Genomic DNA, 17,611 nt, shown 5'->3' with positions numbered 1-17,611 from the left:
AAATTGCTGATCCACCTAGCGTTGGCTAAAAAATTGACTCGCGTTTGCAGTTCTCGTATGCGCGTGCGTTGTGCGCGTCTTGAATGATTCAGTATGGTGGCGGTTTCGTGCGGTGATAGACTTGAAGTTGCCTGATTTAAACTCGTAATGAAGCTGTATAAGCGCTCAGTATTGGCTTTGAACGGAAGGCACGGAATAATTTGCTGTCCATGAAGGCACTGCAGTGTGCTTTTAAATTACGAAGATCTGCGAAAGTACTGGGTAGCTTGGCGCTCATCGGCGTCGTACTTTTTCTAGCTCAGCTTTCCTTTCCGGGATGCGGAAACTCCGAAATAGAAGACTTCTTGGTTCATATCGTAAGTGCTCGGACTAATAACATAAGTTTGCAGCGCTAACCATCTTTTTCATTATTTTTTAGTGCGACGCCTACAGAAGAGGAGATGTCTCCGGCAACCTTTGTACCCATATCTGTTCACACGATGTCTCCAAGCTCAAGTGTCAACCTCAGCACATCGGCAAAGACATTGTCTTCGCTGCACAATGGAATCTGCAGCCTGTGGTGGTAAAAGCAAAGAAGAGTTTGATTACGTCGCTGGAACCTGTTTATTGGAAGGACAGCAGCAAGCACGATCACTACCCTGACAATGTCACTTTTGCCCGAATGGTAGACGCGCAAATCAGTTACATATTTAAGCGCAACTTCACATGGGTCAGGAAATTTTACAGTGAGCATTTTAGTACTGCGGACATGAACAGTATCTACGCACTGCTTCAGCAGACGGAATATATTTTTAGTTTGGCCCTCCAAGGCCTCAATGTGGTCCCAAAAGTATTGGGAACGTGCGGCCATGCCTATGCTGTAGAGTTTTTGTCGCCCCTGGAAACGCGCCTGACTTCAGAGCGTCGGCATGGGTCGGACTTCAAAAATCGTGCCATACTGGCTCTGCGGATATTAAATTCCTTGGATGTGCTCGAAAGTGCCATGGATGAGGAAATTCACCAGTGCGACATGAAGGCAAGCCACTTTGGTGTCGATGGAGAGGGCCATGTCAAGATGCTCGACTTGGACGCCTTCGGGCTGCGGTCAACTGTGCAAGCAAACATTGCCAACACGGGTCACTGCCAAATAGACAAGGACTGTGATTTCTTCGATTGTGCTGGCCGCTGCAATGCATCTGGCCAGTGTGACGCCGTTTTGCTCAATACCAACCTCCAGGTAAATATACCTTCCCCCTTCTATGGCTAGCATGGCTTTTCTATTCACACCGAGAGGCCGTGCAACGCTTATGAGAACTGGATACTGGGCAAGGTGCACTTGCATGTTAAAAGCTTCACCACAACACACATAGGGACTAAATTAAATAAAGGCGACAACAAGCAAACATTTGCTTTCAGTCATAACTTATGCAAGTTTTTAGCACAAAAAGACTAAAGCCCAAGAAAAAAATGCGATTAAGACGGACGCCGGCGTCTGTACCGTCTGCATTCTTCTCCTCTGTTGTAGTCTTTTTGTGCGAACAAATATGCATGTTATCCCTGTACCAATTTTTGGCTCTTATTGCTTTCTATCCCCCGTTTTTCTTTAATCTTCGTCTTTGTCACAATGAAGTTTGTACCAGGCATGCTTGTGACTCTCCTCTACATTTGTATTGGGCAGTTTAAGGCAAACACATGATCGAAAATGTTTGCAAACAAATTCCTGCCTACCTGCAGTCGCAAGGCACTGAGTTTTGGGGATATGATGACACAAAAATGTGCATGCAGCATGTATTGCCTCATGGGTCTTTCTTTTTTATTTCAAAGAATAGCCACTGAAGTATATAGGCCTCTAAACGGGAGTCTTATTTATAAATATTTTTGCATCAACACTTGTCGCTTGCCTTCGTAAATTTGCTGTCTCATTGCTAATGGTTTGCCTGCCACCTAGCTTGTTTACTACAGGGACTGCCATAGACAAAAAAGTCATTTCTGGTTAGAACCTCAATAGATCCTGTAATTTCCTTCAACTGCCAAGTTTTCAAGAAAGCTGCTAGTTTTTTTGCAGCCACATGGCTGTATTGAGTGGGTAATTTTTCCTCTCAAAATTTTATTTAGCGACATGAAAGAGCCTTTGTATCTACAAGAACTTGTAATTTTTTGTAATATATCCTTCTTTTCTCTTTCAGCGAGTTTGCAACAATGTATTTTTGGGAAATGTCTTCGGTCGATATACGGGCTTACTCAGGAGCCCACCGTCAGATATTGCTCAAGAATTATACGCGCTGTTGAATGAATGTAGTAGCAATCCCAGGTCCTTACTTTCAAACGGTCACAGTAGAGTGCTTAAAGAGAATTTCGTGAAGTTGCTTCATTCTGTTTTGGTGCCATAAGTGATTCGATTCATTGAAAAATTGCTCAATTTCATTTTATTTTGGTTGGAAATTCAGTGAACAATGTTTCAGGACAGGGATCGCAGCTGTTACATGGGCTTGTTTTGGGCCTTATGAGTGCCGGCTCCAAAGGGATCTTTTGTGGGCAGTTTTGCCATCGGTTCAACAGAGTAACCTACTCAGTCTGGACATGATCTCAAGTTTGGAGGAAACTCTACCTATAGCACATGTCCTACACACTTCATTGCAGTTCAGAATCAGCTTTGTTTAGAGGGAACCGCTAAACTGATTTGAATTGACTTGTGTGCATTTAGATTATGAAAAGAAAATCCTCAGACTTGTGTCTGCAATATTTCAAGCTGTCACTTTTTGTTGGCCTTAAAATTTCTAACCATGAAAAAACTTGAGGGGGCAGTGAAGAGACAGCTGGGTGAAATGGTGCTCATGGCTGCTTTTTGTAGACAGAATCACTTAGGTCACTTTCATGCCGCGTAAATTTGTTTCTGACCTCCAGATTGCCTTTACAATGTACAAGAAACATTGTTACCGTGGGTGTGCCTTCAGTGGCCAAAGAGGGAGACTCAATGGTGTCCTGAGCACGAATTTTGCTATTGGCTAGTATGTCTTTTCTGCACTGCCGCAAAACAAGAAGCTAATCCACATACACTTAGATTTTGTTTTTAATCCGTGTGCACTGGAAAATGTTGTGTGCACTATTCTAAAAAAAATCAAGCGATGCAGCCAAAAATTTTCATCTCAACCTTAGCTAACACCGTTCAAATTAATGAAACACTGGTGCAGCAGAGGCATTTTGGAAGGAACACTTCTTGCCCCTGCATTTGTCTGACGCTGGCCATAGAGCTACGTATGACAGGTTAGTTTTAAGCCGAGCGTTAGTCATTCTTGTGATGCAGCCCCTTAAATTGTTTTCTTTCCTCCATGCTGCCTCACTGGTGAGGTGGAGTTTTAAATGCAGCTAACTTCTTACACAGCGACCCTGTAATGCAACTGTCACCTGCAGGAGGCAGCCGCCCAAGAAATAGCTGGCTAGGGATTGCGCTTGCTGTTAGGTAGTGCCAAATTTAATACTCGACTCTCAGGTAGCTTCACTTTAATCACAGTGCAACCTTCAAATGCTGTCATAGCACGTACCAACACACCAACCGCAGGGTTCGCACAGGTCCTTGAAAACCTTGAAAACCCTTGAATTCAGAACTGTCAATTTCAAGGCCTGGAAAGTCCTGGAATTTTTAAATGGTCCTTAAATATCCTTGATTTTTATGGAGAGAATCAATAGCCCTGTCTTTTCACAAGAATTTAAAGCATTTGTCGGGGATTTTAGGTGTTAACAAATCTAAAGAAGCGTTGTAACAATCAAGCTTCAGTGTATTGCTTGAAATTTAAAAAAGTTTTGTAGATTTTCATTATTACGATGCAACATTGGGAGCAGGCTTTTCTCAATCCAATCCATGTCACAATACAAACCAGTGAAAGCCAGCTTCTGTTCTCTATCTTGCATCTTCCAAGTCTGTGGACGTTTGCTCATTGCATGTTTGCTGTGCCTCATACGCTCCATCTGTGTTTGCTTTTACGTGCAAATGGTGGACGTGTACATAGTTCGTCCTGCCTTACAGCAACACTTGCTGGTTCAGTTTCAACTGATACTCTTGCTGACAAAGCAGGAGATGCAGGCAACATTAGCGAAGTTTTGAAATCAAACAGCCTGAGCAAAACAACATGAAAAAAGAAAAACCTCTAAATACCAACCATGAAATAAAAAATAAAGCTGGGGGAGCATTCATGCACCTGTTAGTGGCTATCTAAATGTCCAATATTGTGCTTAGGTATTGTGCAATAAAAAACTGTTGCATTGTGTTGAAAAAGCTATAAATAATCCCAGATAAAACATTAGATGGGGACCTTGAAAATGTGTTTTCTGGTCCTTGAAAACCCTTGAATTTTTGCTTTTGAAGCCTGTGCGAACCCTGCAACCAGTATCTATAATACACTAATCAGTCCGCATCTGCCCCGTAGACGGCAGTGTACACAAATCAACCACGTTGGTACTACATCTGTCTACTCAGCTAGCATATTTTTAATGTGAAATGGTCTTGGTTTTCTCATTTTCTCAAAAAATCAAACTTCATGTGGTGCCCCGGACACGGGCAAATGTTTCATGTGTGCACACAATTTCCTAAAAATTTTCCATAATTAAGATTTTTCACCGTTTTTATTCATTTGAACTTTTTAAAACTTTGACTGCTTGTTGAGGCGCCTTCTTTTTCCATGAAGTTCGGAGAGGTCTGTTTTGTGTGTGGAAGCCCCATCACCTTTGCACACACAAAAAGAAAATTTTTTTTTTTTCCACAAACAGCACCACCAGTTCAGAATTATTTAATGACTGCTGCTGCAACAAAGTACATTAGCAAAATGTCCTCTTCATTCAAACACGTAGTTGCTCAAACAGTTTGTATGCACCTGGTCGGGTGTATAACTTTTTTTTATTTCGGGGTAAGGTGCAAGCATGAATGAAAGTGTTCTATCTTCATTTATCCTTCATGTCAAGTGTCTTCTGACGCTCATTGCAGCAGCTGCCCGGTCTTGCTGTTCACCATGAACCAAATCGGGCATCGCCCACATAGCCTAGCCAACTTCGAACCCGGCCCCTGTTTTATCATTTCATTGTTCAACAGGCCAACATGGTTGTTGAAAGGAAAGTGACTCTTAATTGATGCACCTTTTCCTCCATGAAAGAAGTGTGCAGAGATGTAAAAGCTTTTTTGAGGTGGATTGGTAGCTCTAAACTTTAGCTCAAGGAAGCCAGCCAGTTATTATCAGATGCTTAGTTTTTACTTTTTTGCTCCCTTTAAAGCGCTGCACTTGTGTCTTTGCATCTTCTCTAAAAGTCAACAGAAGATTTTAAAAATACTGCGAAACCACATTTTTTGTTAACATGTAACTTGTACCTTCGGTCGTTATAATTGTGGCACTTCAGTGACTTCAATGTGAGTTTACAGGTGAAGTAAATTAGGATGCAGTTTTTGTGTAGTTTGAGTCTTGTAATCAGTAATAATTCTATAATTTCTATCAATTGGTTTTTTTGTCCCTGGAAAGTGTCATGTTATCATCTTAACAATGCGATTCTCAGGATTTTCCCAAATTCCAGAAGAAAGTTAACCGTCTTAGTTGGGATTGTTATTGTTATTATTATTGTTATTAATATTATTATTATTATTATTATTATTATTATTATTTGAAAATGCAAAGTAGTCATAGATCTTGCGGGGGGGGGGGGGGTGGAAAGGCAGTACATCAGTTTGTTATCTGTCGCATGAAATGAGCATTACAAACACTTACATACCATTCATGGTTACAACTAAACAAGGCTTGCCTAACATAATATAAGCAAAACAAAAATAGCAGCATAATTTTGAATGTTGCTTTACTAACAGTGGCTGATGTTTAGATGCTCACTGATGAGCCCACTAACTAGCAAATGCTCGCTTGTTTACGTTTGAATTACTAGCTTTGGAGTTCATGTTTTTATTGGAAAATTGAGGCATGTATTTAATAAACTTAGCCCCTATCTAAAACCCTTCAATCTGGCTCGAGGATTTAGATATGAAGTTCTCCCCTCCAGCCTACAAGTGTTCTTATTCATGTTATGTATCCTGTGGCCAGGTATGTAGTATTGACTAGAACCACTTGCAAGTCTGCAAGGCAACTTTTAACTGGCAACAAGTGCTATATTTATATGAATTGTGACTGAAGAACAACAAGGTCGGTAGTAAAAATGAGATAATTATGGAGGTTGAGAATACTCGGCATCAAATGAATTGCCATTCGGACCGGTGATTCCGGGATGTGCTGGGTATTCTCTCTTCTGCTGAGCTTTAAAAATTAACTATGGCTCTAGACTTTTGCTGCATAGCAGAATAGATTGGAAATACCGAAAGGCCCTTACAAACAAGATTTAGGTCCGCTCTGAAGAGTGCGAGGTGGTCTTAATTAACCGGTAGTCCTGCAGTGTGGTGCACCTCGTAGCCTGCACCTGGCTGGGAGGCTGCCATCTCTAGCCCACACTGTAAAAAATTTTTTCCTCGAAAAACCAAATTTTCTGGCAGGTGTCCTGCCACAAATTTTCTGTAAGGCTATGTTTTCTGTTATTTATGTTTGTTATTTTACAAGCATTTTCTGTTTTCCACTACAGAAAACTTATACCAACTCACTGTTCTCAGTTTTTAGATTTCTGCTTTTTTACAAACTGGTTCTGTTATTTAAGGTTAAGTTTTCGTGCACAGAAAATCTGTGAACCATCTGTTTTTATTGACCGCTTTTTTACAGACTATTTGTGTTGTGTATACATTGTTTTCCCTTGCCAAAATTCTAACTTACTGTTACACGTTTCTGGTTTTTGGCAAAATTGTTTTGTTCATTTAACAAGTATAAGGTAGAAACACCAATCCCTGTCAAAATATGTCGTACGTGTAGCTTTGGTGCATAAAAATTAAATTTGAAATTTTGAGCCTAGTAGAAAAGGATATCACACGAGTTGATGAGCTGCTAAAAGGAGTCCGACAAAGCCACTTCCATATTCCTGTGAGGAAATATGTATTCCCAAAGAATGGGTAGACAGAGAAGTGGGGTAAAAAAAAAAGGCTTTGCATGACAAATTCAGGCTCATACAGCTTCAAATTGTTCGTTTTAGTCGCTTAAGTTCAAATAAAAACAATTAGTGGCTGCAGATCAACACATTTTTCTGGGCACAAAAAGTTTTGTAAAGCACGACACTTTTTCAGGTACCAATTTTCACAAACACTGCTTTCTGTGAAGAGCAGTGATCTATGATGTACTGACCATGGAGTCGGGTTAAAAATTCTTGCCTGAGCATTTTGCTGAAACAATGTTCACTGTCTTCTATTGTGTCCTTGTGCAGGTACTTTTATGTAGAATCCTTTTACAATTCTGTGAGATATCTTGCTATCAAATATTCTGTGCTTGTGATTCACTTTTTAGTACACAGTTTACAAGGTGAAAGTTTCTTGTACATAAACTTTTCTTAAGAGTGTAGTGAAGTGCAAGCAAATGACAGAAATTGGACCTTTGTATAGAGCAAACTTTGCTCATGTGTTTCTAGTGTAGTTAAATACTTTGTTTGCAGAAAGAAATGGACTGTCTGTTAGCTTACTAGTCAGCAGTAGAGTTGAGATTCCATGACTAGCTACTCATTGTTGATGTGTTAACTTTGAACGAAGATTTTTACTTCATGTGTGAATATAAACCTTTGCCATTATTTTGTGCGTTATACAAATAAAGCATTTTTTCACTAAGTGTTTGGTTCATTGATTATCTCCAAAACGAAGTGTATGAAGGCCGGTGAGCTTGTACAGCTCATCAGTTTTAACCGATCGTGGGCACATCCTTTTTCTGACAGCAATGGACTTAAAAGAAAAATGCAGTGCAAAAATCTTTGCAAAGCAGTTTTGTTGTTGCAAAATGTGTACTCCGAGAAAAGAGAAAGAGGAGGGGAGAGAAAGAGCTAGGAGCGGTGGGTGGCCTTTCTAGTGTGGTAGGCTTCGGGCCGTCGCCACCACCTTCGCCCAAGAAATGAAGGCTTGTGGGTCTTCGAGCTGGCAACTGCACAATGCCCTCACCCATAGCTCTTTAGCAGGTGGAGAAAGTGGTGGGGGTTGTCTGGGCACATCCAGATAAGGTGCAAAGTAATGTTAGGAATGTCGCAGCGGTGACAGGTGGTTGCATAGGAGGTGGGGGAGATGCGGTGGAGAGCGATGTGGTAGGTCCGAGTTTGAAATCTTCGCCAGATGCGGGCGTCGGAAACGGAGAGTGAAGGGTAGGGAGGGGGATAGGTGCATCAAGAGGCCCTATAGAGGTACATGATGTCGCTTTAGGCTTGGAGGAAGGGGACAGAGCAGGTAGGTCTTTTTTATTTTTTTTTTTTTCCCTGTAGCCTGCTTGAAACACTTGAAATGCACTTGGAGCTGAGCAAGGGTGTGTGGAAAAGTGGAAAGGTGCGAGAAGTCTGTAGACGAGTTGGAAGTAATTAACCCTCGTAGTGCATGCAAATTCAGTGAAAAGGGTGCGGATTTTTACTAGGTGCGCAGTATGCTCGGTAGGTTCTGGCCAACTATACAGCAGAGTCCACTCAAAGAACAATCTGCTGAATCTAGAAGAAAAAATCAGTCAGTAAAACTTGAGGGGAGGGCTGTGGCTACAGAAGTGAGTGGAACCCTCTTTCCAGGGCCCCAGTTTCAGCTGCTCCGATCTTCGCTCCTGGATCAGCTCTCGCTGAGTCTCGAGGGCGGAGTTGGCCAGTGCTGCCTACCATGTCTCTAGTGTGTTTGGGTCGTGGGTGTTCCTGGGGGGCCATAGAGCGAGGCATTCCACAGGATGGGCTAAGGCGTTGCGCTGCTGAGCACGAGGTCGCGGGTTCGATTCCCGGCCGCGGCGGCCGCTTTTCTGATGGAGGCAAAAAGCAAAAACGCCCATGTGTACGAGATTTCGGCGCACGATAAAGATCCCCAGGTGGTCAAAATTAATCCGGAGCCCTCCACTACGGCGCGCCTCATCGCCTGCGTTGCGTTGGCGCGTTAAACCCTACAATCAATCAAATCAATCATTCCACAGGATGCGTGAACAGATTTGCTGCCTCTCCCTCCGCACTTCTCGCAGTGTTTGTCTGTGGTGTTCGAGAACACCAAAGCAAACCTAGACTTGGGTATGAAGGTGTTTGACACATGGAGACCCAAAAACCTATGAAAGTCAAACACTAAGGCAAATTAAACGAAGAAAAGAAGAATAGCTCTCCATAGAGTCATCTTCAAGTAACCATCAGTATTTTATAGTTTTTTTCCTCGTAAACACTAAGGTAAATTAAACCAAAAAAAAAGAGTAGCTGGCCACAGAGTCATCTTCGAGTAACCATGAGTAATTTGGAGTTTTTTTCTTTGTGTCTCAAAATTGTTAACATCACTTACTCTACAATTTTCTCACATTTATTTTTCTGTACCAGGTGAGGAGGGCCTATGCATAGTTCTTATCCTAATTACTTGCAAGGCACTCAACACAACACGACACAAACACTTCAGAGAACTTTACAGACAACACATTCCACCTCACCCAGGCTACTTTTGGGGGGACAATCCTATGCTTTCTCTCAAAAGGGTCTAATTTTTTATCAGAAGTTAAATTTCTACATCTAATCTCGTATCACACATGATCACAACCTGGACCTTTACACCAGCCATGTTTTGCTAACCAATTTTTCTAGTCACCTATTCATCTCAGTTATCGAACCACTTTCTTGGCGCTGTTTGCCCTAGTTGGCCTTGCGCCATTGACATCGACACATCATCATCATCACTTTGATGATGATGATGATGAAAAAAACGGCACGTGCTCCATCCAATAGCGGTACCGCTTGCTGGAAAGGCTCTGAACGGTGAGTTCATCGCTCATGACTTCACGTAACCCGAGTCAACCTACTGGTTCACGCGGTGAGCGTGAGTTATACAGCAGCGGATCCAGCCGGCGGTTGGGCGGGTGGAGTAATCGTCAGCGGGGCGCGTTGGGCCATCGCCACTGGCCCTAATGCCTTGGAGCTACCACTGCTAAGCCTACAATGCGTTCCATCTACTGCCTACTTAAGGTGGGGCACTAAGGAACCCCTCACCCATTCCTGTGCGGCCCTGCTATATTGTAGGGAGCAGAAATGGACATGTTAGAACTCTGCACGCCGTAGGAATATCACTCCATTTTGTATTTTCTCAGTCCATGCCCAGCGTAACATTACCCTCCGCGGTGGCGTTGTGCTGCTAAGCACGAGGATGCAGGGCGCCCCTGTACAGACAGGTGGAAGCAGCCGAAAGCCGGAGACAAAAAAAAAAAAAAAAGAAAAAGAAAATGTCCGAGGAATGCGAAAGCAGCAATGTCCATTTGGACGCCTGAGACGCTTTGCTTCCGCCCCGCGTTCTCGTCCTTGCTTGAGACGATTTCCGTGGCAATCCGCTCCCGCCTAGTGCCTTCGAATGGCTTCGATCTGCTCCTACGCGTAACGCCGCTGCTCGTTCCTGCCGCCGTGTAGTGGGAGAGTCAACGAACGGCATGGGGAATTTCGCTGCCCGCTCGCTAGGCTGCGTTCTTCCGCTCTTATGTCCTCCGCGGTGTACTGGCGTATATAGCCAACTTTCGCTACTGCCTAGTTAAAGACACGTGGTCTGGGAGCCGTTTCGCTGATACACGCGCCGACGCCGACTTATATTATATTTGTTATTCATTTATTATTTGTTGGATATTATATTTTATTTTGCTGGGTTATCTTTCATATTTTCATTTCTTTATTTATGGGTTTAATTTCTTTTCGGCCAATTACCTCCGTTTGCCTTACTATAAAAATTAAACGTGTTGACTTCACCAATTTGAATATTCACTTTTGGAGCAAAGATTCGAAGCAACGATCATAGTATGACTGTGTGCAAAGTGAGGCTGAAACTCAAAAGGAAAGGGGGAAACCAGCGTAAAGTAGGAAACCCAACATAAAATCAGTTAGAGCCAGCACGCAGGAGTGTAAAGTATCGTTCCAGTAGAACTTATTCGCGCTTTTAACCGGGGAGAATGAGGACAGTGCACACATGCTGAATGACAACCTAGCAACGGTAATCACAGATTTAGCAGTAGCAGTAGGAGAAGCAGCATATAGGAAAGAAACTGATAACTAACTCAGAAAACGAAGGGACTCATTGCGATACGTAAGAACAGGAAATTGTCGAGGACGGTGGAACAGATTGAATTGAATGAACATAACTACAGTCAAACCCTGTTACAGCGAACTGCAATATCGATATATCCAATAGTTTGATATAGCCGAACCCGCCTATAACGAGTTTATTGTTTCGAGTTCGCAATACGCGCGAATCCCCTTGCCATCCCCGCATGCAGAAACGAACAAAATAAAGTTTGTCATTACCATACACAAAACATTCGGTTTATTGCAAATAATAAAGCTACTTTCCGCCTTAACGCCTTAACTGCCTACTTCAAAAAAAAAAAAAGCGGTGATTTTTGTTGTTTTCCCTTTCCTTTTGGCAGCGTCAACTAGCACAGCATTCTTTACACGAGACATTGTTTGCACCAATTCAAGCCCGTGTCCTTCAATATCGTAGAAGTATTGGCGGAGGACATCGACTGCCGAAAGCACTTCATTAAGCGTCGGACGGCTTTCACTCGCGACATCATCTGCCTCCTCGGTGCTTTTCATCAGCATTACGACGGTGCTGCTGACGGTGCCCGCGTTCGAGGGGCTTACAGTGACGGCAACGTCGTCGTCGACACTGAGAAAATCTTCGAAGGACACTCCTTTCGGCACAGCATCGGGAAGGCTGGCGAGCTGCCGTCTTGGTCCGGACTCACTGACTGGGCGGGTTCCGTTGTGAGTTCCGCGCGTCGGAAACAGTTATACGGAAAGCGTCAGGCGTCATGTCACTCCATACGAGGCGCATTGTCTCAGTCGCGGCCTTTGCTCAGTGGTCGCCGCCCCGAGACCATGCATTTTGGCGGCCATTCTAGGCACGCCGAATTTGATATATCAGATGTGAAGTTCGTTATAAGGAATATGTTTCGCGTGCATTTCCGTATCTGATTTATTTTTGTTCGATATATAGCATAATTATCTCTATCCGGGTTCGTTATCATCGGGTTTGACTGTACCTTGGACAGGTTGTCAGTGCTGACCTCATCCACGAGAAAGAAATCCGACGCAGAATAGGTGTGGACTGGGTTGCACTCGGCAAGCACACTCAACGAATGGAAAATAGGCTACTTCTATCATTAAAAAGAATAGTATAAAACCAATGCGTACTGCTAGGGATGACATAAGGGACGGAAACTTGGCGCCTTATTAAACTGGAAAGAAAAAAGGTCGGCTCAGCGGACCATGTTACGAATGACAATGAAGGTAACGCTTAGAAACAGGAAACGAGCTTCCTGAATCAGAGAACAAACTCTAGTAGAAGATATAGTTCAAACTGAGAAAAAAGGTACGGTCTCGGACTGGCCATGTAGTGAGACAAAATGACCGCCGGTGGATCACCACGGTAGCAGAGTGGCTACCGAGATAAGGGCATAGAAAATTTGTAAGGGACGAAATAAGAAAATTCGAAGGCAAGGAATGGACTTGGGCAGCGCAAGACAGGACCGGTTGGAGGTCAGTGGGAGAGGTCTTCGTCCTGCGGTTGACTTAAATAGGCTAACGATGATGATGATGCACTCGGTGGCGATGATGATGAAGGAGCACTCGGTAAACACTCTCAGGTACTCATTAGTATGCTATCTCTATCGCTAATACGAATGGTATGCAGCCAAGGCGTATTGACAGTGATTACTTATGAAACAGAAACTTCGCGCCTTACTAAACACTTGGAAATAAAACCTGGTTCAGCCCATACAGGATAGAAAAGCGTCGGAGAGGCCCAGACTACCGTTTGTGTGAAACAGGAAGCTCCATCTTAGGTGTGTCTTTCGCCGTCCACGCATTTTTCGTCGCGCTTCCTACCATAGGAAATGCTCGCTATTAGCCCAGCAGGAAGTTTTACTTGAACGGGGGATGATGGTCGAAACGCTTGATTCAGGAAAGTAGCAGCTTGGATCAGAGAACAAATTAGTGAGGAAGACATCATGGCTCAAATTAAGAGAAAGAAGTGGGCTTGAGCTGGGCGTGTAATGCGACGAAAAGACAACCAGGGTACATAACAGGGTGGCTACGAAGGCACGGGACAAAAGTATAGGGGGCGGCTCGGTGGAGGAACTAAATACAAAAATTCGGGGGCAAAGAATGGACTCGGGCATCGGACTCGGACTCGGGAGAGGCCTTCGTCTTGCAGTGGACGTAGATAGAAATGATGATGATGGATCCTCGATGTCTCCACCTGCACTGCGTTACAGGGTGGTAAATGCGGCAGCTTTGATAAATGTGTTCCTTCCGTGACATAGCGCGGGCACGTTCTTTCGCCAACTTCGTTCGAACTGTATCTGGTAACGGTAACATGGAAATGTTGCGCTGAATCTCGGTATTTTTAGTACGGAGGACGCAACATTTTCGTGTGCGTGTAGTTGTAAAGTATTAGCGAAATACATGTGGATCTTTTTTTCTTTTTCGCCCTGCGGTGGAGCAACCAAGAACTTTTTTTTCACAATGCTGCTTTTCGTTTCAAAGATAGCCAGGAGGTAAGAAACAAATTTAAACTGTTCGGCAGAGGTACACCTGACTCGGCCTACGAATGAAGTCATAGGCACAATTTCACCAACATTTATTTAGGCCCCTTCAATGCTGACCAAATTTTGTAGATCCACCGCTCAAAGCCCCTTGGCGATTGTCCACAATTGTTCCTTCGCGTTTGGCCCTGTTTGCAGAACGTGGATAGGTTGCCACACCGCTGAGTCCCACTTCCGCTCCCACCCACACCCCACGCGCCAACGGGCTGTCCATTTAATATTGCCGAACACCGAAGTTTCACCAAGAGCCATTTATTGCCCTTCTACGCTTCTGTACCACCTGCATCTCTACTGCGTTTAGAAGTTTCCAAATTTGTCAACAGCCTCTGGTTTCGCTCCGGTGACCTCATTCGCGCGCGTGACCCAATTAATCTCGTCAGCGCCTTCGTTGCGTTGCACGCTGCACTGTCGTGGTCTTGCGCTGCGAAAAGGTGAAAAACGTTCGCTTTTCTGTTTTCTTCCTTTCTCAGATTCTTCCTGCCAAGACACGGATATCTTCGGCGCACCGTGCCGGATATACAGTCGTTTGGGCTATGACACTCCCTAGGCCTGACCGGAGAACATTCGTCGACTGATCCGTGCAACGGGCCTTTGGGATAGCTTGGTGTACTCCAAGACAAACTCATCCCCTTCAAGGACGGCTACGCCATGGCAGCGTCCAAGTTCGAGACCACCGAGTGCTGCGTTGTGTTCGTTGATGAGCGCAACCTCGAGAAGGACGCCTACACAGATTCACCGTGGGGAGGGCTGTTCCTCAGCGACGACGCGGCTACGAGCATGCCGGACACCGGCGGCGAGGCACCGCAGAACCAGTCGCTGCTTGACCATAACGAATGCAGCAAAGAACGCCATTCGAAGCCGATCATTGTGGGAAAGCCATTTCGCTGTGAGCACTGCCCAATGGCATTCGACCAAGAGTCGCAGCGGAGGCACCACATGAGGGCGCACACCCCAGCAAGCGGCAACAAGTGCGAGATCTGCTCAAAGACGTTCAGGCGTTTTTCCTCCCTCGTAAAGCACATGCCCATGCACAGCGGCGACAAGTCGTTCGAGTGCCGCTTGTGCGGCAAAAGATTCCCGTTCCGCAACGAGGTGGGGCGACACATGAGGACGCACACGGGCGAGAGGCCGTACAAGTGCGCCTTGTGTCCCAAGGTGTTCGCCAGTTCCGGAACACTGAAGGTGCACACGCGAACGCACACAGGCGAAACGCCGTTCCAGTGCTGCCGTTGCGGGATGTGCTTCCCTACCTCAACCAAGATCCGAAAACATTTGTCTGAATGGTGTGGTAGATAGAGCCACACTGGTCTCGTAAACAAGAGAAGATTGCGTCACAAGGCTAGTTGAACATATTACCAGCACGTTCATGAGCCACTGGGATTTTTCCAGAATAGCTCGGGCCATATTCAGTTCGTACGTTCCGGAAAAAAAAAGGAGGCAATCGGGAAATCGGAGGCAGACATTGCCGAGTGAAGCATTCGTATCTGGGAAATGAGCGAGATCAAGAAGAAGAGGGACGCTTCCTTTAAATCATCGTGGTCTGGACAGAGTGATAACTGTGTGCAAGAAACATACTTTGGGACGTGCCCTGTGTGCCATCACACGACACACTCACCGCCATTCTGCAAAAGTAATACAATATGGGCTGTGCTTGTGCTAGGTTTGCCTGCGATAGGCGAAGAAGGGTTTCTACCTTAATTTGTCAACTTTACCAGTATAGGTCCGAACTGCTTTTCAGTAAACGTAGAGCCATCCAGGACGAGCACCCCTGCTCGAAGTAACGTGCTTCATTTCGCTGATGTTGATCTGGCTCCGCTACGGGATTAAACTTTTGCCGCAGTAAGTAACGTGTATGAGAGACTGTCAACTGCAATCACTGATCTACAGTTCGGTTCTTTTTTCGCACGGTCTAGAGCAATATCACAGGTGATCCCTGACCCTTCCTAGGCGGTAGGGGATTGTTTCTGTTGCTTTCGTAACAAACGTGAGGAAAGGAATGTTAATGTGCTACCACGAGCCTGTTCGCGATCACGCTGCCCATTCCGCTCCGGACGTTCTAAAGAGTGAGCATGCAATGGTAAGTGAGGAGTTGGTCATGCTAACGCTGCGTGTAAGGACGTTTGCTCTGAGACAGGCAAGTCGTAACGTATGCGGTAAAAAAAAAATTAAATGGGGTGAACAACTTTTCCCTTTAACTGAGACATGCTTTTTATAGCTTTGCCCGGTTTTGTTGGACGCCAAACAATACTTTGTTAGAAATAGGTGAACACGTAGCCACCTTAGTTTTAAACGTGGCTACGTCGGCTGAATGTCCAGCAGCAAGTATAACACAGCCATAAAACAGTGAAGCAGGTGGTATGCACGTATGTTTTGCGCTTGTATACGGTGGCTAGAGCGCTTGCATAAAGTTCGATCCCTGAGGCCGTAACTTGCCGTGCCCCGCACCCGAGGTGAAGATTTGACGGGCCTGGTACAAGATCGATCTGCAACCCTTAAGTTAGTCTGAAACCTGCATACGTAAACCGACATCCATATGAGGTGGTTGCAGCGCATGTTCACCAGCTGTGATACAAGAAGGTGGGTCGTTGGAAATGAAAACGACACACGCTTTTTTTTTTGTCGTTTTATACTTTTGCTGTTTTCCGTGGTAACTGCCATTGTATGTATATGTTTTACAATGGATGCTAACAATCGAAAGCCTTCTGTCAATAAAACAAAGCACTACGAAGAATGTATGAATATCCGAATTTTCCTAATATTGGACCAATAATGTATTATGTATTATCGATATTCGCGTCGACGGAAGTTTCAGTATTTTTAAAACTGTGAGTTATTCTGCACTTGCGAGTAATGAAGGTGAGGCGGCCTTCCCCTACAAAGTGACGCATATTTGGGGTGCGCTGTACGCGCACTGCAAGCCTAAGCCAGCTCTTGTTGAAATCGGCCAAGCGCTTTTGTCACGCGCTGCATGCGGGTCAGTCGCTAAACGCAAGTTAAACACAGCCAAGCCCACTTGCCGCGACCAGTGCTAGGATACCACTAAACACAGGATAATATCCCATGAAGTGCCCACATAAAAAAAGGAACCTTCAATTTGAGGCATTACAGTCAAACCCGGTTATAGCGAACTGCAATACAGTCAAACCCGGCTACAACGAACCCGGATAGAGCGAATTATGCTATATATCGAACAAAAAAATTCAGTTACGGAAATACATGGGAAACATATTCCTTATAACGAAGTTCACATCCGATATATCGAACTCCGCGCGCCTGGAATGGCCGCCGAAATGCATGGTCTCGGAGCGGCGGTTGAGATGTGGAGTGGCCGCGACCACGGAGCAAGAGCCGCGACTGGGACATTGCACCTTGCACGGAGCGACGGGACGACGGGACGGCCGACACTTTCCGTAACCATTTCCGACGCGTGGGACTTACTACGGAACCCGCCCAGTCAGCGAGTCCGGACCAAGACAGCAGCATCGGTGAATTGTGGGAAGAGCTCGCCAACGTTGCCGATGATGTCGCGAGTGAAAGCCGTCCGATGCTTATAATGAAGCGCTTTAGGCAGTAGATGTGCTCCGCCAATGCTTCTTGTATTTTTGAGGACGCGGACTCGAACTGGTGCAAACAATGTTTCGTGTAGAGAATGCTAGGCTAGTTGAAGCCGCCAAAACGAAAGTGAAAACAAAAATCACCGCTTCTTTTGCAAAGTAGGCAGTTAAGGCGGAAAGAAGCTTTATTAATTGCAATAAATGGATTATTTTGGGTATGGTTAATGGCTACTTTACTGTGTTCGTTTCTGCATGCGGGGATGGTGGAGTTGAGGAGGGGGGAGGGGGGGGGGGGGCTACCGCGCAATGCGAACTCGTTTCAATAAGCTCGTTACAGGCGGGTTCGGCTATATCTAACTATTGGATATGTCGAACAAATCGCTGTGTATATTGCAGTTCGCT

General features: G+C 44.9%; 1 protein-coding gene across 2 annotated transcripts; it reads left to right on the top strand.

The window, feature by feature from the left end:
* The first annotated feature begins 54 nt into the window (after nucleotides 1-54).
* Aln (divergent protein kinase domain 1C) lies at nucleotides 55-7,689 on the top strand. Of its 2 annotated transcripts, none has more exons than XM_077687258.1 (3): nucleotides 55-356; nucleotides 419-1,216; nucleotides 4,958-7,689. In XM_077687258.1, the coding sequence occupies exons 1-3, from the start codon at nucleotides 210-212 to the stop codon at nucleotides 5,009-5,011; spliced, it is 999 nt and encodes a 332-aa protein (XP_077543384.1). In that variant the 5' UTR covers nucleotides 55-209; the 3' UTR covers nucleotides 5,012-7,689. The 2 variants fall into 2 exon arrangements, with proteins under 2 accessions (XP_077543384.1, XP_077543383.1); XM_077687257.1 differs by having other exon boundaries at nucleotides 56-356; nucleotides 2,166-7,689.
* Nucleotides 7,690-17,611: the final 9,922 nt, after the last annotated feature.

This window comes from Haemaphysalis longicornis, unplaced genomic scaffold (genome assembly GCF_048455015.1).
Source record: "Haemaphysalis longicornis isolate Haplotype H1 unplaced genomic scaffold, Haemaphysalis longicornis Haplotype H1 scaffold_1, whole genome shotgun sequence".
Taxonomy (NCBI): domain Eukaryota; kingdom Metazoa; phylum Arthropoda; class Arachnida; order Ixodida; family Ixodidae; genus Haemaphysalis; species Haemaphysalis longicornis.
Note: the sequence above shows the minus strand (reverse complement) of the source record. Positions and strands in the feature narration are given on the sequence as shown.

Excerpts from the sequence above, each read along its gene's own strand:
- Aln (XM_077687257.1), top strand. The coding sequence starts at position 210 with ATGAAGGCACTGCAGTGTGCTTTTAAATTACGAAGATCTGCGAAAGTA. Across the intron at positions 357-418 it reads AAGACTTCTTGGTTCATATC|TGCGACGCCTACAGAAGAGG; the intron begins GTAAGTGCTCGG and ends ATTATTTTTTAG. Across the intron at positions 1,217-2,165 it reads TGCTCAATACCAACCTCCAG|CGAGTTTGCAACAATGTATT; the intron begins GTAAATATACCT and ends TTTCTCTTTCAG.